Genomic DNA, 25,018 nt, shown 5'->3' with positions numbered 1-25,018 from the left:
TAACTGAATGAGCAACTGCATTGCAGGCCAGCAAACATGAAATAGGTGGCTAGCCTCCAGGGCCTTTATCTTTGCGAGAGGGTGTTTCAGATGAGTGTATGAGTGAAGGGGGCAAAGAGAGGTGAGGGCAAGTGAATGGGCCTGCTGTTACTCTGGTACTCAATGAGGCCAAAAGGACCTAGGGACCACAGAAAAATACAAAGAAATAAGCTGTATGAAAGCAGCACGTTGAACGAGTGGTTAGCACGTCTGTCTCACAGTTCTGAGTTTCGGGGTTTGAATCTCAGCTCCGCATGCAAACTCCACACCTCCCTGTGTGGAGTTTGCATGCCCTCCCGTGCTTGTGTTTTTTTATTACTAATTTTTTTTCGGGTTACTCCAGCTTCTTCTCACATTCTAAGAACATGCATGTTAGATTCATTGGCGATTACCGTAACTATGATTATGACTAGCGACCAGTCCAGGATATACCCTGCCTCTCGTCCAAAGTCAGCTGGGATAGGCTCCAGCTCACTTGCGACCCTAATGAAGACTAGCGCAATAGAATGGTTGGATGGATGGATGGAACTGCAGTGAGTACCAACCGTCTATTATGAGGGACACCTTTATTATGTTTTATTTTATATGAAATAATATGAAATATGAACAATGATCAAATTTTAAATCATTTTCCTCCACCATAAACGTGTTGTAGCAATGTCTTATAAGGTGACACAGTGACGACAAAACACAGTACGGCGTCCATTAGAGCTTGGTCCACTATCTAAAGAAGGAGGCAATAACTAAAGAGGGCCGATTTACTCCCAAGGAGTATTAAAAGAGACCAACAAGCATACCGCCGGTACTTTGATTACTTTTTACTTCAATTGCACTTAACTTATCTAATAAAATGAACTTTAACTATATTCTTTAAGTGGGACTGGGCAGGGCGCCAATAATGTCCAAGTGTTTAACTCTACTTACGCTCTTCAGCAGAGGCAAGCATGCAGATGAGCGGCACAGCTGAGCATAGGCGTGAAGTGCCGTCTGGGACGCTGCCAATATTTGTTTTTTTCTTTTTTGTGGCGGCCCATGTTCCAGTTAGTAGTGACACAGCAGGATGTGTCAGAATGTATTCGGACCTCAGCAGTGTGTTTGTTTTGACGTGGCAAGATTGGGCGCAAATGTGAAGTGTGCATGTATGTGAGAGAAGATTCATGACATTTATTTCACAGTGTATACAGTGGGGTTTTTGGGTTGTTTTTTTTTTACCTGCTGGTGATAATGCATTGTTGAATTTTCCATGTAGCTGGTTGTTACTGGTTGGCCTGTGAGTATTGAAGTAGTGCATGGTGTCATGCCCATTTCTTTGTCCATGGGAGTTCCTGTGCTCATTTCCGTGGGCGTTGCCGTTGGGCAGCGCGTTGGAGGTGATCGGCCCAGAGGATGACGGATAACGCTTCACAGTACGGGAGGTCCCAGTCAGCTGAGGGGAGGATTCAGGGGGTCCCTGTCTCACTTGGGTCCTGTCAGTCACATCACCACAAAACCACAAATATATGACCTCACCGCAAAGTGAACATACCACACACATACACTCAATCAGCTTTGCGTGTGCATCACCGTGAAATTGGTTTAAGCGTGGTGAGCCTGTGCAACAGAAAATAATATTCCTGAGGGATGAGCATTGTGTCTTAGGTCATAACTCTGCTTAATTAATAAATTTGTACAAATTAAATCTATAACAAAAGCATAAGTTGTCTCAACTAACATCTGCTGCAGGTCGAGAAGCCGCGACCCTTACTCATCCGCAAAGATTCCTTTTGATGACACAAAAGAAATTTGGTAAGAAAAGATAACTCATCACTTAAATGAAAAAACAATCAGGGAAAAATGATCCCGGTCCCATATTCCCAGAGAAAAAGATGTTGCCAAGAGGCCTACATTAGCTTGCCCCGCACCCATTTAGTCTGCTTGAATAGCTGATGAACTTGTCTGGACTGGAACAACATCCTGAGTGATAAACAGGGACGCAGGAAGTATTAAAACTAGGGTCGAAGAACAAAGCTTGACCCGGGCACACTTTTTTTTTTTTTTTTTTTTACAAGCCAGCGCTTAATTTGGGTCAATTACTTGAGCCCGTGTTGTGCAACCTGGAAGCCGAGCTCATGTGAGCGACTTGGGGGAGTCGCGTGCCTCAGACAGACAGGCAGACAGTCCTACCTGGGACGCGGGGGCTTAGGAAGTTTTCTTGGCCCGTTCTGACATTCATCCTTGCAAAAACACATCTGTATCAGAGTTATCTGGGTTGTCAGACTGTCAACAGAGCAAGGTACAGACGAACCAGACCAAATCAGATCAGTGGAAGGGTTCTGCAAAGCACACTGTGACCTTGCAAGGTAATTAAGGCATAAATCGAACCCTCGGATGAGAATATAAAAACGTTTTCTTGGTTGGTTTGTGTGTTAGCGGGATTATGCAAAAATAAAAAATACAAAATAAATAAAAAAACTATTTCGATGACACTTTGTGACTTGGTAAGATAAACTCCCATTAAATAATGCTGAACGATAAAAATTCAGATGGACGAATGTATTTTTTCTTGTTACGGCTTGGTGGACAAGAGAACAAGATAAAGAGAGGACAGAAAAGGGCAGGACAGGATGTGGGAAAATGAGCAAGGCAGTGGTACTGACGAGTGGTGCGGTGGGATTCTTTGTGAGTGTCTAAACACCTGTAAGAACCTGTGAGTTGATATGTTAATATAACCTGTGTTGTTAGTGATCTCAGATCCCAGTAATTAAAGACTATAGTGTGTCTATCAAACTTATTAGTGAATGAACACCAAATCAAATGCATGTTAGTCAACTGGTGTACGGAGTTGCTGAGCCAGCACATCGAGGAAGGGTGAGCCAACCACCCCCCACCCACCCGCAAGGGGGGGCCGAGTCAGCGAACCCATCGTGTAGGGGACCCAACCAGGGGGACGCCACAGACCCCCCAGGACCCAGGGAGGTCCCGAGCCCGACCGAAGCGCCCCGACCAGTCCCACAGGGAGGGCCACGGGCACCAAACCACCGCCCCCCACCCAGATAGCCCGCCGCCGCCACCACCCCCGGAGAGCATGGGGGCCCCACCCACCAACAGGACCCAACGCAGGAGCCAGCAGCCACCCAAAAACGGTCATAGCCCACCAAAGCGAGCCTATGTTAAGCAGCCGTCGTGAGCAAGGACGGGCGAGGGTGCCAAGAGAGAGGAGAGGAAGGTGGGGCCCAAGGGGGGCGGCAGACCCCCTGCCCCTCCGCGGCCCGACAACCAGACTGGTCGCCAGCCAATTGCAGGGCACCTATAAACAAACTACCATACCACTCACATTCACAACTAAGGGGAATTTATCATTTTAAATTAAGCTACCATGCATTTTTTTTTTTGGATGAGGGAGGAAACCGGAGTACCCAGAGAAAACCAACGTAGGCACAGGGAGAAAATGCAAAGTCCACACAGGCGAGGGTGGATTTGAACCCAGGTCCTCAGAACTGTGAGGCAGATGTGCTAACCAGTCGGGCACCGTCCCGCCACATCGGATAATGTGAATGCAAATATTTGTTTAATCTGTTCTTTACCAGAAATCCTTTGTGTTGATTTGCAGACCACAATCTTTCAACCTTGGCAAAAGGCTGCGCTCTACTTTGTAGTTACATGTGATTCAGAGCCACACACCATGTATTTATACAGTGAATCAGCTCCCAACAGACACAACAATAACCAGATAAATAAACACATAATATAAAACGCATGAAAACACACACGCACACAACATTCCAAGCTGTGACAAATGTCATGCAAGTCAATGCATGACTCTTTATAGAGCAGGCAAGAAAGCACCTCCCTGCTGCCGGCGAGAAGAAGAAATTTAAGGAAATGGGTAAAGCGAGATAAACATTTGATTTCTCCTCTCTCACGTCATCTTTTGAAAAGGCAGCAGACTGCAGTTGACTGCTGCTGACCTAGATCCCGAAACACAGGGCGGCTCCCATGGATTGGGATGTGACACTGGGAAACACAAGGTGCTCGAGTCAAAGGGCACGCCAGAGAAGGCGGAACGCAAACTCTGCTCCGCCGTCCGCTCCAAATCATGATGAGCTTTTTCCATCGTTTACAATATACCTGGCTCGCACACATCCTCTCTTCCTGGGCTTAGCCAGATGTTGCTCTCCCTGTCTATGACTTCCAATGGCGAAGCGACTTCCTTCCAACATGAGCTCACAGCTGCCCCCTCTGCCTGCAGATCAGGGGCCACTGAGAGCAAGCACAGCTCTGCATGCTTGATGTCATCATTAGGCCCCAGCAAGCCAAGGAGGAACTAACTCTCCCCCTGCCCTGTTCTGGGTGACTTGAAAGCAATTTTTAAGACTTCTGCCAAGATTACACTGAACATGATTTTAAAAGACACATGGAAAAATGTTTGGGATATCAAATGATGGCCATGCATGTTCAATTAAATCCCTGATCCCGATGAATAAGCTGCTAAATGTGAGCACAGTTCACAGACAGAGAACAGGATTATTCGGCTCTATGTCTACTGGAAGTAAAACAAGCTCATGTTTCCAAGCGGCTACGGTCAATTACACCAAACAGAAGATTTTACATGTTTGACAATAGCCCATCTTATCTATATATGCTAAAAAACATGTGATGTTGATAACCAAATCTGAACATACGTTTAGTATAAAAATCATTAGGCACACTTACACAGTCTAATGAGATCCAACACGAGTTCTATCAGAAATTGATCATGATCCATGATTGACAGCAATTATTAACATATAGTACACAACTGCAAACTATTAAGTAAATGCAGTTTGCAATGATGTAGAACTAGAGTACACTATTTATACTGAGAGATGTATCGAAACAGTTGAGCGAGAGCAGCGAAAATATTCAAAATATTTCTCAGTATATGTTAGTTAACATTTCTCAGTATATCATAATTACAACCTAAATGAGAAACAATATAATATAATATAATATATATATACACACACATACACGGTGGCCTAGCCCATTTGCATCACAGTCGACAGGTCCTCAGTTCGAATCTCCGCTCAGGCAAGATTGCCTGAAGCCGTGATCCCATTGACATCACCAAATTGTTTACCAGGTCTTCACCATCCAAAGAATGTAATGGGTGACTAGTGGTTTTCACATTGTTTTAAACCCTGTGTTTTTCAATTCATGAAGACATCTCTTGATTGTGGATTTTGACCCACCTCCACCTTATTCTCCAGAGTATTAGAAAGCCTACACAAGCAATCACATTTTAAATGCTCTATTTCAAATCCATTATAAAAGTCATATTTTCCTTTTTCCAATATTTCTGGATCTAACTGTACTGTGTGAATGTACAATAAACCTCAGTCCAAACAATTTCTCTTAATCTTCTTCTAGTTTTTGAAATCTGATTGCAAAGAAGGCCTCCAAGACTTAACGCTATTGGTTGGGTCCTCTTTCACTCATCATATGGAAATCTATTAAACCTCATCACATTTACGGAAATTACAAATCGCAATGAGAGCCAAGAATTTACACTGAGCAAGGACCAACAAATCTTCCAATGCGTTGCACAACCATGACTTGGCGTTCAGTCACAGTAAAAATCTTTGAACTTGTTTTGGTATTACAGCATGCGGATGCTCGCCACTCATGAAGACATGACAGGCAGCATGAATGGTAATTCCAGACTCATGTCCTAAACCCAGATGGGGCTGGAAAGGAGGTGGTCTTGGAGCTGCAGTAGAGCAAATTCAAGTGCTGTGAAAGGATGCCAGGTCTGAAAACTGGAAGGTGAGTTCAAAAAAGCTAGAAAAACACTGATCTTTGAGCTTATGCTGAGGATAAACACAAACTTTGTGTGAACTTGTGCCCAACCAAGTATACTGCCAGGCCAGGTGAACTTTGAAGTTTTGTTGAACCTACACCAAGGGCAGGGACTTGTCAATCTATTTGGGTAGGTGGTTTGGTTCATCGGTGCCAGTAAAGCCTATTTCAGTTGAAATTGGATAGCACAAATTGTCATGATATAGGCGGTGATGTCTCTACTGGGAAACAGGAGTTTCAAGAGATGGATGAATGGGAAAATTCTGGATTCATTTGATGATCCTGTTCAGTCCAAACATTCACACAAAAACACACGCAGTGACCTAGAGCCAAAGGAATTGTTTACATCTCGAATAATCTCCCTAGGCCGCCCTGCTTGACTAGCCCAAACAGTGTTTATGTGAGACCTCGCACAATAAGGTATGATCCGAAGTTGATTCATTTGCTCACAGCCTTGACCGGTGGCTTTTGTTACTGTCTTTCTCAATACATTTCCAGATGAAATAAATCTTTTTGTCAGTTACAGCTAATGCATTTCAGAGGTACTACCTAGTTTTTTTCCTACAGTACAATGCCATTAAAAAGGGGTATGTTATTTTGATATTACTTTTCACTGGTCCCTTCTTAGCGCTTGAAGCCCACCATAAACCTTGGCAATGCTCATTTTTCATTTCCATTTGTTTGGAAGTGGTCTCATCCAAACCATGTCTAATAGCTTGGATTGTGCATTTATAGAAGCCAATGCAGAAAATAGACCGATATGAGGAGTTCGCCTGGATGTTGGATGGAGTCATTTGGCTCCGAACAGACTGTCTAAACAAGACAGTCTGACAGCGGGAAGAGTGTCTGGAATGGGCATCCCAGTCTGGATCACAACACACAACTCAATAATGAATAGAACTGGCCATCACATTTGTCTTCGTGACTTGCAGACATGATCTGCAGACAAATGAGTGACGACCCTCTGCAGTTACTGTATAACCAATACAACCACACAAGTTGGGTTAACAACTTTGGGAAATTTGAGATATTTGTTTAAAACTCAAGGATAAGTTTACCCTTTTTCAAACTAAAAGCATTGGCCAAAATGTATTTTATGTCAGAGTTGTAAAACATTATAGCAATTTAACGGCTACTTGGAAACTGGGAAAGTAAATGACCATCGTTACAAAAGTAAATCATAGTTTTGGCATTTTCATTTCATTTAGAGAATGCGTTCATTTCATTGCTTGCCATCAAATACGCTGATCATCAGTCTGACTGAAGGGAGTAGCACAAATTAAGAAAATTGTGCAAACAGCAGCTGACACAATGAAAATGTTGTGCTAGTCCAATCAACTGCTGCAAAAACATTTTTCGGGGAAAGGGATTTATTTATGAAAAGATTGGGGTGCTGAATGAGAGAGCTTTGTGAGAGATTCAAAAATATAATCCAGGCCATAGTATACAGTATGTAACATTATTATTTTGTCATTTATTTATTACTGTCTACCTCTGTGTTTTTACGGCTTGATGTCACCTGTTTGTATTGGCATTTAGTTGTTTACCTGAGTTTTGGACATGTGTGCATCCTGTTTCTTGTTTTCAGTTAATTTCAACATAGGACTATCCGATCTAGTCACAAAGCAAACAAAATCCTATATAGGCACTAAAATGCAATTGGGCGCTGGGAACCGCAGAAGTGTCCTTCTCAGGGTGAATGGGAATGAGGTATTGAGTGGTAAAGGTCAGCTATGTGAACTACTACACGAGCAAATGGGGCTCTGTTAGGATGGGCATTTGACAAAATTTCCCTCATCAAGGAAATCCGAACATTTCCTGAATTAAGTAAATGGATTTGTTATCTTTTAAAGATTTAAATGAGATGTGAGAATCTCTACCGAACTCCCGTTTGAAACAGATAGCGGAATTATTACTGGATCTAGCACAACTTCACATAGTGTAGATATGTTGTTCTTCTTAAGATCACTAACTAGTTTAGACTGACGCAACAGCACCTCTGTTGGTTGCAGATAAATAGTGCGCTCCTTTTCACCTCAACTGCTTAAAGACCCAATTTACCAACAATCAATTCCATACAATCGACCTAACTCGTCATCGATTATGATGCCTATCCCTAGGTTCTGTATTAAAACCCGACTAAAAAGCATTTCCAAATATTGTCGGCCTGCTACAATACTTCTCTACCATCTCAAACACTTAATGATGTAACATTCACACGACTCAAGTGCTTGAACATCTCTTATGAACCGGTGTTGGTGTTGTAAAGTAGCACCAGCATGCCTGATGACATCAGCAACTTGGAAACAGCTGCCTCCCCACGATTTGTATAAAATGAAGAAGTCTTTGGATGAGGGGTGAGATGTCCTTGGGAATCTCTAAAAAAATTCAGTTGCACTCCATTGTACCTTTCTCAGATACTGTATCTATGACCTGGATGACTGAAAGCCTTCACTGATAGTCCCAGGAGATGTAATTCAAGAACTCAAAAGACAAACATACACACTTGTTCGTGTGTTGCTATTCAAAGCCCAGCAGTGTTATAAATCTCTGTTTTAAAACATTAACAACAATGTATCGTGGAAAGTGCAAACATTCCAGATTAGTTGTGAAGATGCTATCGTACGTTTAGCTCCCCCTTGCCAAGTATGACATGGTGCTTGCAGAATTTCATTTAGTAACAAGTTTTTACAAGGTTTATATCTGATACGTGATAAGAGATTAATTGCTATCTTGGTATTACAAATCTATTTGCTTTTACTTTGAAAAGATATGTTTGCTCTCCAATAGTGCATATACTGTACCACAGTCAAAAGAGTTCAGTCTGGAATTTGGTTTGTCTTAGCAGTCTCTGTATATTTTAGGGGGTGAAATAAGTCTCTGTGGGCTGAGAAAAATAAATGTATCTTTTTTTTTTTTTTTTTTTTTTTTTATATACACACAATTCACTGAACCACACCATGTGCACCACTGGCAGTCAAAACCAATTGTGGTCACACTTTTCATTTCTCAGGCTTTAGGCAGCACTCATCCACTCATCGTTTGCCACCAAGGCCCCGTGTCATTCTTTCAATAAAATCCTGGGGTTTGATTCCCAGCATGAACCATTAAATATAGCATCCAACCCTCATTTTTTTTCATTACACTGTTGTTTTGTGTTACTCTTAGCAACAAGGTTGCATAAAGGGACAGTGGCAGACTTTATGCTAATTGGAAATACAAAAATAACTCACCGACAGCTCCTGTCACAGTAAAGTTTGACTTAAAATTACAGCTTTTTCTAGAAGTTTAAATATATAATCTCTGGTAGTAAACCTTTATTTTATATTCCAGGCTTTGCCAAACGAAACATCCCAGGCTATATATTAAGATGCTAAAATTATTATTTATTTTTTTTTAAATGGCCCTATTAGTAATACGCTTAACCCATTATTTGAATCTCTGCCAAAGAGCCACAAATTGCTGGAGGGAGGTGAGACAGGCCAGGAAAGAGCCCATTAAATTCAGGTTACATCAATTTACCATAGCACAAATAGTTTACTTTCTCTGGCCCATATCAGTTGAATGGAATTGGAATTTTGCTTTTCCGCCGGGATCAGTTCCTTTTCACCCTGTAAAGATCCAAATGACAAATCACGAAAACCCACCTAAGATTTTTTTCCATGTCCCTGTAGGGGCTCCGTACATGAGTATAGTGAGTAAAACAACAATACTAAATGCTTTACGGAGCGTGTTGTACTCTTAGGGGGGAGTATCATTCATCTTCACACTGTGAAAGGAAGATGTGGTTTGCATGTTAACGTGCTAACTGCATAAAGTACATACTAAACCAAAGACATGTTCAGTAATTTACCGGCCTCATCTGTTTACTACGTGTAGTAACGTCACGATTACTGACAGCTTTGGTTACTTGGTGCCCACCTGACCAAACAAAGTGCACCAAGTGGGAAAAAACTACTCCAGAGGTCACTTAAAATGGACCAAAGGGTATACGAGCACCCTTACATTAGCCTTAGTAAGGGATGTTTGTAGTTATGTAGTATTAATTTTTGGCCAAACCAAACCTATTTTCCCATTCCCAGCCAAACCAATGGCTGTGTTATGCCTCCAAAGAGGTGGTTTGTTTGAAATGCACGATCCCTGGAAATTACATTTATTGAAGGTAGTGCCAGTAGTTTAAAATGAGTAAGTTCCATCACAGAAAATCACTGCACACAGACACTTTCTTCTAAAATAAATGGAGGGATAAGGCCAAACATCGGTGAGCAATTAAGGGCCAGTCTTTTTTTTTTTTTGATAACATCTCCAGCCATTATGACTTAGATAATTGTGGGTCCTGGAAGAATATTTCCCCTTGTGAAAATCTGGGTGTGTCTAAGGTCTTATCGCACCCGCCACTGAGACTGGATTAAATCATGTTCTCTCTGTCTGGACAGCCTTCCAAGAATCCCTCTAGTAGCAGCCAGATCCTGGGTGAAATGAATTACTGCGGGTTTGCATCGGATAACTCTTTTTTTTTTTTTTTTTCCCCCTAATGGGGATTGGGCTCATATAAATGGGTCTGGTCAAGCATGGAAAACAGCAAAGAATACCGAGAAAGAAATACTGTGTAGCAAAGTGTATTAGTTGGACCTGCCACACTGACAAATTCATCCATCCATCCATTTTCTGAGCCGCTTCTCCTCACTAGGGTCGCGGGCGTGCTGGAGCCTATCCCAGCTGTCATCGGGCAGGAGGCGGGGTACACCCTGAACTGGTTGCCAGCCAATCGCAGGGCACATAGGAACAAACAACCATTCGCACTCACAGTCATGCCTACGGGCAATTTAGAGTCTCCAATTCATGCATGTTTTTGGGATGTGGGAGGAAACCGGAGTACCCGGAGAAAACCCACGCAGGCACGGGGAGAACATGCAAACTCCACACAGGCGGGGCCGGGGATTGAACCCGGGTCCTCAGAACTGTGAGGCTGACGCTCTAACCAGTCGTCCACCGTGCCGCCCACTGACAAATTAAGGGATGAAATGCATTTCATTCTAATGGTATCGTTTGACTGCAAGCATAAAAATACTATATGATAGATTTTCAAAAGTTGAATCAAAGACAACTAGACTTCTTAGTTTTGTTGAAAGCATCTTCAGTTTTGGCATTAAGGCAAAACTGCTAGCAAAAGTTCAAATTGCCTTCGATTCAACTTCTGAGGGTTACCATGACCTGGATGACTGACTACACGGTATATAATAGAGTTAGACATGAACATAACACACAATTGTAGTGGGGTAAACAGTTCCCCTTTTGTCTCCTAGAGCGCCAAAGACATAATAAATCTAGAGAGGTCTGATCCTGGTTGGAAGCACAGTGGTGCGGTTGCTGTGGTTCAGGGGTTACAATCATAACGTCTGGAGACACTGTGAGCTGAGAGGTAATTCAAGCCTAGCTGGTCTGTCGTAGTTACTCTGATCATTCACTTAGGAAAATGCCACAGGACAGGTCAGCAGGAAGAGCCACTGCTGACTTGACTATTTCTGTGAGTGTCACACATCAGACTGTCCTGAAAAGTTAGCCAAAGTGGGTTTCCGGTACCGAAGGCGACTGATGTAACTTAACCACCATAGTGTCGATTTAGAGAGCAATAAAGAAAGGTTCCTGGAACAGTGGCTCAGGCCCATGTGAGCACACAATTCTTGATATATAATTGATAATTCAGATATATTGTATATTGAGATCCTCTGGTATGCCACCTCCATCAGCCTGAATTAGGCACTAGAAACGATTAGCACCTGCACCGATGTGCTTGATTTGCCCAACGAAACTGGGCCAAATGACACTGCTGCCCAGAGAGTGTGTTGCAGACAGGGCTTTAGAAAAATGTGATGTGGGCGTGAAAGACGTATCTGTCCCACGCTGAGTGCTAAATTCTCTATGGTCCTTTGTTCCCCCTGGCCTAGCAGGAAGCCAAACACTCATGGGACTCATTTGGCTCTGTATTTTTAGACAGAAACACAGCTACTTTTCCTGGCCCGACTAAGTCAATATTGCTGTGTTAAGCTTACTGAAATTCAGTCTACAGTACATTTAGGCTGTCTTCAACACATATGTTACACTTGTCAAGCAATATACAGTGAGCAAAGCTGAAAGCACATCCCTTGTGCTGGTGGTAGACAAAAACAAGAACACTCTGAGGACAGACCTTAGGCAACTCTTTTAAATGTCACCTACAAATACAGTGATTTAATGGCGACAATATAGAATCCTATTACTGTAGCTAAAAGTTTTCAGGTTTCATTCAGATCTAAAATTCCTTCAGGATCCAGAGGGACAAAAAAAGGAAAGTAGTTTCTAAACTGAGTGATAAGATTTGACACTTGTGTATTCTAAGTGTTTGATTACAATGAACGGGATTGTTCCCAAATTTGATCTCTTGTTCGCTCTCCTTAGTCTGTCTACCACTTTGTTAATTTTCCATTGACAAACAAGATAAACAAACACGGAGACAATATATTGATCAACCGAAGCCAGTAAAAACGTAACCGTCCTGTAGAAACAATTTTGTCATTTGAAAATGTTTTTCTGCCATGTTGGTTTTAGAATTGCCTTGCATAAAAACATGACCATTAACTTTGCATGCATGCAATAACGCGTACAAGAGACGGCAAATATCAAAGTTGTAGCATCAGCTTGCATCCAGCTAACAGACCGCATCCAACTTCATTCCCATTCAACCAACACAGGAACACAAATAGTTACTCTGGACAGGTGGAAATGTGTCTTGTTTAGCAGGATGAAACCTGCCGAAAATACCATTTACTGGCCAAAAGACGAAAGGATGAATTTGGACCTGCCTTTTTTTAGATCAGCTATGCAAGACTGTCAGGTGTGACTTAAAGCAGTACAGCATACATCGAAATACTAATTCAATTTAACTACACGTCGAGCTACTGGAGAATTTGCTCTATTGTCTTTTCTTTTATTTCTTCAAAACCACTCCCGTCTTTTTGTTGTGGTTTGACATTTTTGATAATGAGTAGTGACAACAGCATTGTTCCTGAATTATATTTCCATACAGGTGCCGAGGTCACCTACGGGATTTTGACAGCAGATCCAGTCTGCGCTGCTGCTGTGGTTTTTCTGTAATGGGAGTGAAAGAAACCAGTGGTCCATGATTAACAAGGAGAACTCCCACTATGACCACAGTTTCCTCTGAGAAACGGCTGTGTGGTTATGGGCAAAGCCTTGAGTCAACAACCCACACATCAGCGCTCGGCCTTAGTCACCATGCATACTGTACGTGGGTCATAAGGGTTAATGCAGAGCTCACACTGTCAGGGGTCATTTATCTTTATGTTATTTGTTCCCTCTTGTTAAATTCTAATCATCATCAAGGCGGTTATGAATCTGTATGGTAAAAACAGCAATGAGTCAAGACACAGATGCATCACCATATGCTTGAAATTCATACATTATTTAAAGAATATACAGTGGAACAGCTGAGGTTTCAAAACTTTGCGTGATGGCGATCCATCTTTTGGAATGGGTGTTGCAGAAAAGATGAAAAACCATGGGAAAAAGCAAAAGGTCACCTGCGAAATTCTGAGCGAGTTGTTTTTTTTGCTTTGGTTTTAAACTGTTGTTTATTAACCGTTTATTGTTGTTTATTTGGTCTTATGTGATGATTAAACAAAACCAAAAAAACAACAATAATGAAACAATATCACACAAGAGGGAGCAAAGTCCTCACCAACATTTTTGTTTTGTTTTGTACCTACTTCTTAGGTACTGATTAATGCGAAGGGCTACTAGTTAGATATACACTTCTGGGTTTCACGCTCAACTACTTCAATTACAGGTCATTGATACTACGGCTGCAAATACTGATTATTTTGGTAATAGATGAAACTATTATTTTCCATAAATTGATTATGACTCATTTACTGGTGTGGCCCGTAACCTGTCAGTAAACAGGCAAAAATGTTGATCGTTGTTTTCCAAAGTAGAAGCAGATTTTTGCAAAGGTTCTTATTCTGATTAAGCACTAAGATAATTGATTATTCTGCTTTCATGAAGTAACACAGAAATCAAAGAATATTTACTGTTGAGAGGCTGAAATCAGAGGATTTTCATTTTTTGAAGTTAAACTGGCTCTAAACGATTCATCGATTATTAAAATAGTTGTCAATTAATTTGATCATCTATTTCATGGGAAATCCAAACTTGATGACTAATAAACAAATAAACAAACACGCAATCTTATGTCCCGATGTATTCAGCAAACTAGACTCGTGCATCCTGGTACTGACTATTGTTTGTATCAGACTTATCACATACTTTCTCCACCAGAGTTTTACTGCAGTTTTATGAGCCAATATAGTGTGTTGCTGGATTGCACCAAATTGCTTCACTGCAGGAAAAATAAGGCCTTTGCATCAGCAGCCTGTGCTTCAGAGAAAAGGTTTCAAGTGAACTAATACTAATACTTGCAGTTGGATTAACTGACCCAGGCTGTCACAAATAAGATAGTTACTAACGGTTACCAATATTTTTTGTAATCAGTTCTCCGGGTTTTTTTTAACAAGCTGAGACAGGATTTTCCCAAAAACAATTTTCATTTTCACCATCTCATCATCCGTTACCAGTCAGATACCTTTATCACTACAGCTTCATCTACTGTCCAGGTGCCTTCTGCAGTCAGATTATGTAACAGAAAATGAGAGCAAAATGAATTTAGCAGGGATGATGTACATGCTGCACACACATCCTGCTCTGCCCCGCTCTGTTTCCTGCAGACGACTGATGTCATAGACTAATAGGGGTGTGGAGGTGATATGAGGGCCTCAACAGAGAAGGTGATTTATGTGTTATCACCATTCTAACTCAGCCAGGGGAGTTCATCATTGGCCTTGACCTTCCTACTGCGACCATCTGTGATCTATAGGATTTAATGCTGACAGTGACAGGTTTTTCATGACTGCTGTGTGGCGCATTTACGGAAAAGGCCAATGTCACAATGAAAACTATTAACTCATCACAATTAAGGCGAGGAAACAGCTATGCATTTTTACCTCCATTCCAATTTACAACGTATAGTCCCCAAGCACATGGCATTGAGGCATTTGGTATTCAAAGTTCAAAGGGTCACTAAAACTGAGTCCAAAAACGGGAAGGTCGTTTCTGTGTGCCAGAATCCAACATATGTTCAGACTTTTAACTCCAGGATGGAAGAGGCAGTAAGTAAAGGATTAACTATGGCGCCACTAACATACCATTTACAGGTAAACTCCAGACTTTCAACAAAATTCTGCCTGATGCCAAAGATGCACACATATGAACAGCATCAAATGTTGATCAACATTTTCAACAAAAAACCTTCTCATACATTGGATGTATATTTTTGTGACACTTATTCTCAACAGAAGTACTAGCACAGGAAGTAACTAAGAGAGAAACAAAGAAGAATGTACATATGAAGCTCTGTGAAGTAAGCAGACTCCCATTCAAAGCTGTAGTAAACTCCAGCCTCTAATGTGTCCCAATGGAGTGTGTAGCCATGCCAACAGGAGATGATCCTCTATAGACATGGGGATGAATAAATACTGTAGGAGTAGCGAGTGAATATTTAGAGGCTGAAGAGTATGCTAACATACTAGCGCGAGTCATGACCCACCTTTTATTACACAGTTCTACTTTGTCATAACAGTTAAGGGAGTGTTTAAAGAGTGTTTTATTGTTTGAACATAGTAATGTTACAGTGGCCAACTTGACGGAACAGACTGTGTGACTTTTAAGGGTCCATTGTACTGTAACTATAGTTTGTCATTACATCAATCCAAATGCAGGCACCAGACCATAGTGGTATTGTTCGAAGTACCGTGTACACTTTATTACGTATTTATACTCTGAGAATCAAGGTGCTAGCAACTGATGACATTACGCTTGGCCTTTAGCTAGCAAGTCTGGCTCTTAAGATGAAGACAATGAGTTCCGGTCCAGTGTCCACACAAAACAGAAAACACAAGTTAACCCAAGAGTTGAATCATTAACTGAAACAAAGCCTGTGGGAACTTAAGTAACGATAATGAAGTTGTTCTCACGTTTGATGTAGTTAAACAGACAAGAAACTTTGAATTCACTATTTGAAAATGTCAGGAAAAAGGGTGCGACCAAATGACAAATTTGGAAACACCAATGCTATCAGTCTGGAGCCCTACAATGACGATTGAGTCCTCATCTAATGATGTGATAATGGGTCATATCGTTCACCACATTAACATCAGTTATATATGGCAGCCCATTGGAAGGAGAAAACTATTATATTTAAGGTAATTTACTGTTATGACTATTACACAGACTGTTCACTAATCGCACTGAGTATTTGTTTTTCTACTACAACTGGTGCCTGCTGATGAACATTGATGGCCAACAACTATACCTCGACAAATGTAAATAAATTAAGCCTGCGACTGAGATGCGATCCTGGACCATGTAGAGATTATTATCACTGCGGTCATTGTTTTAATGTCTTTATATAAATGTTTTCTCTCCCTGCGTCCATGTCCTACTCCTTTTCCAAACTATTGCTTGTTCTTGGCGGCACTTGACAGGTGAGGTCAATAAAGGGGTGCTGCTGACATAAAAAGTCAAATGTGATCCAAGACAGACTTATTTAGTACCGGACACCCTCGCCAGTAGGACAAAACTGGAAGGAAAGTAGCTGCACATATGGGAAGGAATTTATTCCCTGGGCATTTAGGTAGAAAAAAAAAAAAAGATATTTCTGAAGCAAATGTCAGTACTCCCTACTCCTTAATCCAAATACCAAGACTGGGCAATGGTGTTGTCTCACTATCTCACTCTATGACTTCATGTTGCTCGTGCTTTCCTGGCTTTGAAGCAATGAAACATTAATCAGATATATGAAACCAAGACTTGCATCCTCCACTTCTTCTCCAGGGGGAACACTTTCAAGTCAAGTCTGCGCCAGAAGAATGCAGAACATTTTCTGTCAGTCCATGAGATCTGAGATTTGCACTCCAATTTGTCTCAAAGCTTCCTGGAAGGACCGAGAAGAGAAATAAATCTTCGGTGATTTACAGCGCTGGCAGATTCACCACCTGTCGTATTAAGGGCTTTACGCAACAACCACATCTTATAATTAGCTTAAGCTGCATGCTGGGAAACCTTAAATTCCGGAAGAGGGAAATGTCTCATCTTGGAGCCTAACCGCACTTCTTACAAGTAGTTAGTCAGCTTTTCGCACAATTACGAGGGTGAACAGTCATGATGAGGGCACGCATGACTCAGAAACACTCTCTTCCCTCTACTATCACTCTCTTTGACCTACAACTGTGAGTCAGGAAGCAGAAATATTGTGTGAGTAAAGGACAAAAAGGAATACACAATGCAACTGTACAATCTTCAAGGAGTAGCAATTCAATTTACTATGACTCAAAGATAACATTTTGGAAAGCGGCATACACGAGAAAATAATATGAACCATCTGCCAAAACTTACAATTGATCACAGACACCACAAACGTGTGTGGTGAAGTCAGGATAATAATACAACACTGGCGAACACACAAGCTGTCAAAAGAAAAACAATTAGCATGAGAAGCCCCATGGAAGACATGAATAGACCATGATCATGTGGTTTGTTGAACGAAACATTTTAAAAGGAAAAACGAAGGACTAAATGATGGAAGAAAAAAAAACAATAGCATATATCCATCCATTTCCTCATTAGGGATGCGGGTGTGATGGAGCCCACCAGCTGACTTTGGGCAAGGTACACCTTCGACTGGTTCGGTAGTCAATCACAGGGCTAAATAATATATATTACATTTGTTTTCAACATGTGTATATGAATAATCAATAAATGGCAAAAATAATAATGGAAATGATATGTCATCAGCATATCAAATATGAATATAGTTTACTTCACCCCTGTTCTGGCTTGTCTGCTTTGACCGCACTGTTCAGACAGGTACGTCAAAGTAAAGTGGCAATTACTTATGTCTCTAACTGTACTGCATTATTGATAGATACTCAAAATTAAAGTGCACAATTCCATTTTGACTGTAACACTCCCTCGACCAATCAACAGACATCAGCATGTCAAAAGCGCCACCCTTCAACATGCACTTGTACAAATAAAGGCCTCCTTCAAATAAATGTCTACTATTGTCCGCAGTTGAGTAAATAAACACACTTGGCCACTATTGGAGTAGTGAGGTTGTCACTGAGCTTGCTTGAGGGCACATAAGCAATGCTCCGGAAGAAGACTGGTATGTCTTCAACAACCAGTCCCATTGTTTTTGGTAACAACTTGAGAAAATAGAAATAGGGAGCGGGCCAAGGTCCAAAACTTTAAACTATATGACAAATGTTAGCTGTAAGCAATAATAAACTATTAACATTTTCCCAGAAAGCTAGCTCAACATTCTGAATGAAGAATACGTTTATATCAATGATTGGGCGATTAATCAGACTAAAAGGTTATTTCTAAGCAGAATGGTCCTAAAACAGTCACACACGTATAAGCCAAGAAACTATTAGGCCTGTCTGATTAGCAGTCTTCGGAGAATTAACTGAAAAAGACGTATTCTTCGGGGTATTTACCAGTTGGAGTTATTCTAAAATCTGAAAGAAAAACTGTGAATGTCAAACACTAAGAAAATAGAATTTTTCCAGTCTATTTTCATAGAAAATAGCATGTTTGATACTTCTGTCTGGTAAACCATGCTGTTTGCACATCTTAGGGATTTACCTTAAAACTTCAAGTATGGAAGCAAATTCTTATCAGTCTTAACATTTGTTTTACATAGTGTATATCAAAGATTTGGAGTGGAATCGAGTCATCTGGGATGATTTATTGCACATGTAAACATGGGCACTTGAAGAGGAGTGTAATTAAACCATGGCTGTTTGTACAAGAAAGTAAAAAAATGTTGTAATCAGTCAGTTTATATCTTTTTTCGCGGGCCTCCCTGTATAATCGTAAAGGTATTTTAAATAAACTGCCCTGGGGATCTTTCTTTTTTCAGATAAATACACCTGCAACACTCTCAAAATGGGTGTGAATCTGTAATAATATAAAAATTACATACTGTAAATGTTTTTATAGTTCAAGCATCAAGTAGACTTTATCTCATGACTGAAAACAAAGACAAAAAAACGGAACAATCAGTTAAATTAGAAAACAAAATATCAGCTAATGACCTTTGAATATCTGGTGTAAGGACCTAAAAAAAAAATAAGCTAAAAGGTCACAGGCTGCTTTAGCTCTGTAGAACTCACGTTCATGAAACCATTCTTTTTCCTTCCCTCTATGCTGATTGACTCGGTTTTAAGGCATAATTATTTATGGCCACTGAGCAATCTAGCTAACAATGACGCTCTAGCAAATGGTTGCTAAGAGTCGATGAGATGTTCCACTTGAAAATAGTTACAAATGTGTTTCCACTCAATTTACAACCAACGAAGAGTACATTTTTGAAAGCTTTTTTTGCCTGAAAGGAGTTAGCATTAATAGTGGCTAGCTTGTAGCCGAAGAGTAAGCATACAGTAGCTCACTCCAAAAGTCATGGTGGTTAACTGAGACCAATTTAATTGGGCCTGCTTCTAGTTTGGCATGTCAATGAAGGCTTTCTTGCTACAAACAGAACAGGTGAGGAGTCACAGCTGCATCACTTACGCAGTGTGGACTGGTTGCCTGGTGGTCGCAGGTCGCGGGGTCTGGACCTTGGTGCTATCTATCTGCCTTTCCAAGGGCCGTCTGCGCGGTTGGTCTCTCTGGAAAGGGTTGCTGCCCGGCTGCACACGCCTCAGAGACCCTCTGTCATGGATGTACACCTGCTCGGGGGCCACCTCTTCACAGCGGGGCCCCTGGAAACCCGAGCGGCACACGCAAGTATGCGGCCGGCTGCAGGAGCCGCGGTTCTGGCAGGGCGGCTGGCAATCGGCTGAAAAGAGAACACAGATGGAGATCAAGTTTTCAGCAGGTCATTTTAGAACGTTTTGACCTCAATTGGATCAAGAATCAGTAGTAGAAATGTCTCCTCTTATTCTGGGCACTGGAGCTCATTTTAAATGTATTTAATCAAAGGGGTCGTTAGCTTAACTTCTGGACCTTTTCGCTACTTTTTATGTTGCAGAGAGCCTGAGGGAAGCTGTCATGTTTAATTTCTTAAGCATACATGTGATCACCTACTTATCCAGCTTCTGGCTAAGGTAAAAGACTGTAATCAAGGTTTATGGTTCTGTTTAGGGCAATAGGGAGCAATTTCGTCACCGATCCAAAATTCGATGGGTGTAATTTCACTGCCAGTTAGGCTACATGGGTAAGTGACAGGATTCCGATGTTTTGCTCCCAAGTGGCACAATTTCGCATATGAGTCATGGGAGTGTAAAGAGAAATCAGATCTCGTTAGATTGGAATCAGGGCCATTTAAAATGTGGATACAAGTCCGATATATACCCTGACAATGAGAGCATGACCGTCATCAAAGTACACCAATCAATGACACGCACATCTGTTCAAACAAAAGACCCACTTTTAATAAAAATGCATATTTGCTGTAAATCAAAACAACACCATTACAAATGGTCTAAATATGGTACATTAGAGGTGCCATGTTTAATATAACTTAAGCGTTTTAGTTGCCTGATATTGACACGGCACGGCAGTTTGTTTTCAGTTGTTCAGTCAATGTAAACACTGGAATGGTGTGTGATATGCTTGACTGGAAAAAATATGTGACTAGACAGTCTGAAAAAAAAAATAATATAGGCACTCAATTGGAATTGGGCACTTAGACCTGCAATGTAAATCCAGCCTAAGAGGTCATATAAATTGAACGTATGGGTAAAAACTGGATCCAAAAATACACTTTACAAAGAGATATTATCTACAATTGCATCTTTTATTTAAAAAAAAAAAACAAGCTCCATCTGAAAGGGATTACTGTACTCCGAACATAAACGGCTGCAAAATATTTATCGAACGTCTGCAAATACATTGTGTGATGGTCATGGAAAAATAATCAGTGTCAGTGCGCCAACCCACTTCCATATCCTCCCGTCACACTATAGATACTTCAAGACCTGAAACCCCTGCTGCATGCCATTTAAGTAAACAGCCTCTCCATCTTGTGACACATAGGTTTTTAATAGAGGATGCTTGAGGGGATTTATGACATTGTCCTTTTAACGGTAAATCAGGCCTCAAAGCAAAGAGCAGCACTCTGTCAACACCGCTATGGAATGCTATTGACATAGACGCTGTGGACACTGACAGATCGCAGGCCGAAACACTAGCACAGCTCCCGGAATTGAGAAAGGCCCCACTGCCGTGTTATAGCCATAATTCTCAGATTCAGGGGGCCTTCTTTATATTTCGATTTCGATTTCACGCGAGGGAAAGTCCATTGGTCACGTAAAAAAATGTCTTTACCAATAAACATCACAGATACTATGTCAATACACCTGGAAAGACAAACTGTAGTCTGTGTATAGGTTTTCTCACTCTGAATGGTAATAGAAAGACCAGCCCATTATGTACAGTCATGGTGTGATGTGACAACAAAAGCTAGCAAACTGAGGATTGAATATCACACTCTCCTGAGTTTTGTGGTAAAATAAAGCCAACCTAATTAAATTTAATTAATGAATGAATCCAAGCATTTAATGACTGTTGGGAAAAGTCAGACTGTTTTCCTGATAAATTGTACATCTACATAGAAATGGGGTGGTGCGGCTCGGTTGTGGTGATGAGAATTTTCCATCAAGGGATAAAATACGAATGTCTTCGGCTCTGTCTGCCACTGGGGGTCAATACATCATCAACCTTGTATGGCCTGGGTTTGTGCCACCTTCTTGTCTTGTCACATGGTCAAGCTCAAGTTTTGAGGAAGAAAGTGTGGATGAAGTAGGCCACAGATTTCTGTGACATTCTGAAGCTCCCCGACCATGTCCACTAGTGATGCCGGTAACGCGTTACTTTTGTAACTCCACATGGGCCGGTCCTGTCTCATGCGACTGAGCCACTGCTCACCCCATTCACCCTATACTATGGAGCCAATACTGAGTATCGTTATTGTTACCAAGACGACTAGCGGCGTAGCTCGGGGATGGCTACTTGTAGAGAACTGAGTCAATAAAAGCGAGTCTAAAAAAAGCAAGTCCAAACTCCGAAGCGAATGCAAGGCCCCATAAATACCACACTCGTCAAATATTGTCCGGACCCGTCCGTGTATGTGGCGCATGCAGCAGACAGATTGTCAAACTCAAATACCCCTCCTTCTGACGTTGCAATTTAGCATAATATAAAATGCCTCACTCACAGACGTAGTGTAATTTCAGAAATAAGGAAGTAATCAAAAATGTACTTGGGTTGTTGAGTTCACACTGGATGGTTGGACAGGCACTCCAAAGATCCAAGTATTGGTACACAATCAATAAAACATAAATTTTCCATATTATATTGTTTTCATGTTTTAATATTTTACGTGTACAACATTTAAGGATGTTCAAATGCTACATTAAAATGTTCCTGTACAAGAGATTCTAATACTCGTGTTTATGTGTGTCTTCAGTAATGTGTGAAAGGCCATTCTTCCAGTAACAACACAGTCACAGAACCTTCACTGAGACTGGCATGGACAGGTAGGTCAGTTACATATACCCCACATGAAGCCTCTGGTCGGGCCTCGGCCTACAGCGCTGCAGCCTGTCTGTGTCTTCAGTGGGCCTCGCCTCTGGCCTGGTGAGCACATTGTCACAGTAATTGCTGTCGTGCAGATTTGTCTTGCACATCATTAAAACTAATTGCCTCACATTCCATCCATTTCACAAATATGTGCAGTGATCATTACTTTGAGAGAGTAATAAACCCAGAATCCGTCGGAAATAAAAGAGGAGAAATTGCAAACATTCCTGACATTGCCACTTCGGCCTTAATTATGACAGACACAGAGTGGCCAAGTTTTGGGAGTTTGTGTCCAAATCCAGTCATCTGAAAAGACTATTAAGATTGTTGTTGGCAGATTGGGACAGGCCAAACAAACATGCTGAAACAGCCAAATCAGCAATAAAACGCATATTAATATGGACCTAGCATTTTCTCTGGGCTTTGCCACATTTCATATTTATATTATATATTGTATTTATATACTTCATATTTAGGGGAAGAGTATAATTCCCTTCCAATCCTCTGCAATCCACATGTGTACAAATTGAAGCTACTGAAGGGAACTCATTGGAAAGGCTTAAGGAAGTTTTTAGTGCTACAGTACCACGCCTAAAGCGTTAGTGAATGCATCCCTCCCAAAAACAACAACAACAACTAGAAAACAAAGTATTTGCAAGGTTAAGGTGTTTGGATTTGATGTAATCACATTAATATAAATGTTTCAGTAAAAGCACTTGGGGGTGTTTTTAAAGGTGAGTAGCGTTTACTAATAATGGGTTGGATTTACTTGACAGAAACATGGTATAAAAGGAGACTACTATTGTGCCTCAAGGTAGAATCTATACTGATTATGTAAATCCACCCATAAATTGTCTATAAGTCTTGTCCTGATTTGGGTCATGGGTAACTGGAGCCTGTCCCAGCTGACTTTGGGCGAAAAGACGTACAGTTTGGAATTCAACCACAAGTACCCGTAAAAGAAAATATGCCTTAAAAGTCACTCCACAACTTAAAGGTTGAGACCAGTTCTGGGTGTAGTTTGCCTTTCGCTGTTACTCTGCTTGGTTAGACTCCATCTCCTGCTGTAACCATGAACATGATAGAAAATGGATGGATGGATGAACCTCCTGTGATGATAACCAGAGGGGACCTCTCTTCAGGAGTTGCCACAGAACCTGATAGGTCTTGTGAAGCAAGTCAAGTGTTAAAGATAATGGGAGGCAAAAGTAAAAAATTGCTCTATTGAGCATTTAATAAAATGACTTTGCTAATCATTTCAAGTGAGCGTTAATCTCTTTCCAGCATGTGATTTCCACATGGTTGCCAGTCCAGTGCTATCACCGCATGCCTGCCAAAACCTGATGTCGGTGTCTGCAAGCAAAAAACTGCATTGACTACAAAGCTTCTCTATTGTTGTAATGTGAAACAGACGTGAGCATGACAAATGATAATGTATTTTCTCCTTGTGGTAAATCTTACACGGGTTATATTTCAGCAGATTTTGGTGCCTCTGTCACATGCTATGTGCATTTCTGAATCAAGTGTTTTTGTCCAATTCAGGAGCTGGAGCTTTTAATTCTCCACACCACCCTCAGCTCATTGGGGGATTGTGTTAACCTACAGTCGACCCATGACATTGTGTACATTACTTTCAGCTAGTGCACCTTAAACATTCACATTCAGCGTCTAACGAGCCACAAGCCGGGCCAATCTGAAGAAAATATCTGGATCTGGGGGCATGTGCCAGCGACTTGTAAGGCCGACCCGAACAAAATCCACAAACCTTTATTCTCCTGAGGGATCGTATACCCAATCGCTTCCATATGGTCTTCAAGCGGGAGGGTGCTGTAATGAAGGGCTTCCCCCTGACAATAGTGCAACCTTGATGGGCATGGGCCTTCTTAGTTATTAATGTGGCTTTTGAAGTGACAATCAGTGGTGCAGTTACACGTTTCTTTGAGATTCCCGACGTTATGAACGTCCTAAAATAACCGCAATAAGAATGCATATTAAACTAGAGGGACATTTGACTGGATTCATAGTAGTGACATCCATGACAGTGTTATTTAGCAGAAGAATAATGTTGTGTGGAAGAGAGGCCATAGTGTGAATGTGGCTCAACTTCCCATAGCTGATGTCATGGGGTGTTCTTCAGACAACTAACTATTTGATACTGAATCAAAAGTGCCTCTCATGGTTACAGTCAAGTAGTGATTTCCATTTTGCCTCAATTGCTTCAGGACCTGATTACAGTATTCAACAATCAATTGTACATAATGGCCGAGCGCATTTATTTATTCAACTGCAGACGAGAGGAGGTGTCTAGTAGGCATTTTGGGAAAACGGTTAGTTAGTAACTTATTTATAAGTAGTATACAGTATTAAAATTTATGGCAAGCGAAAGTGAAATAGTGGCATGGTAGAAGCAAAATAAAAAAGACGAATATGGAGAAAAGCAGCGAAATCGCGTAACCCAACG

At 41.2% G+C, this 25,018-nt stretch overlaps 1 protein-coding gene across 4 annotated transcripts in view; it reads right to left on the bottom strand.

Annotated features, from left to right (window-relative positions):
* Nucleotides 1-25,018, bottom strand: part of LOC133487603 (latent-transforming growth factor beta-binding protein 1-like) — a 110,292-nt gene that overhangs the window by 68,709 nt on the left and 16,565 nt on the right. For all 4 annotated transcript variants that reach the window (XM_061794461.1, XM_061794463.1, XM_061794464.1 and 1 more), the window contains exons 3-4: nucleotides 19,546-19,813; nucleotides 1,252-1,505 (exon numbers count right to left, since the gene is read on the bottom strand). In XM_061794461.1, the coding sequence (XP_061650445.1) occupies nucleotides 1,252-1,505; nucleotides 19,546-19,813 (522 nt within the window). The remainder of the gene's footprint in view (nucleotides 1-1,251; nucleotides 1,506-19,545; nucleotides 19,814-25,018) is intronic.

Source organism: Phyllopteryx taeniolatus, chromosome 13 (assembly GCF_024500385.1).
Source record: "Phyllopteryx taeniolatus isolate TA_2022b chromosome 13, UOR_Ptae_1.2, whole genome shotgun sequence".
Lineage (NCBI taxonomy): Eukaryota > Metazoa > Chordata > Actinopteri > Syngnathiformes > Syngnathidae > Phyllopteryx > Phyllopteryx taeniolatus.
The sequence above is the reverse complement of the archived record's forward strand: the minus strand, read 5'-3'. Positions and strand labels throughout refer to the sequence as shown.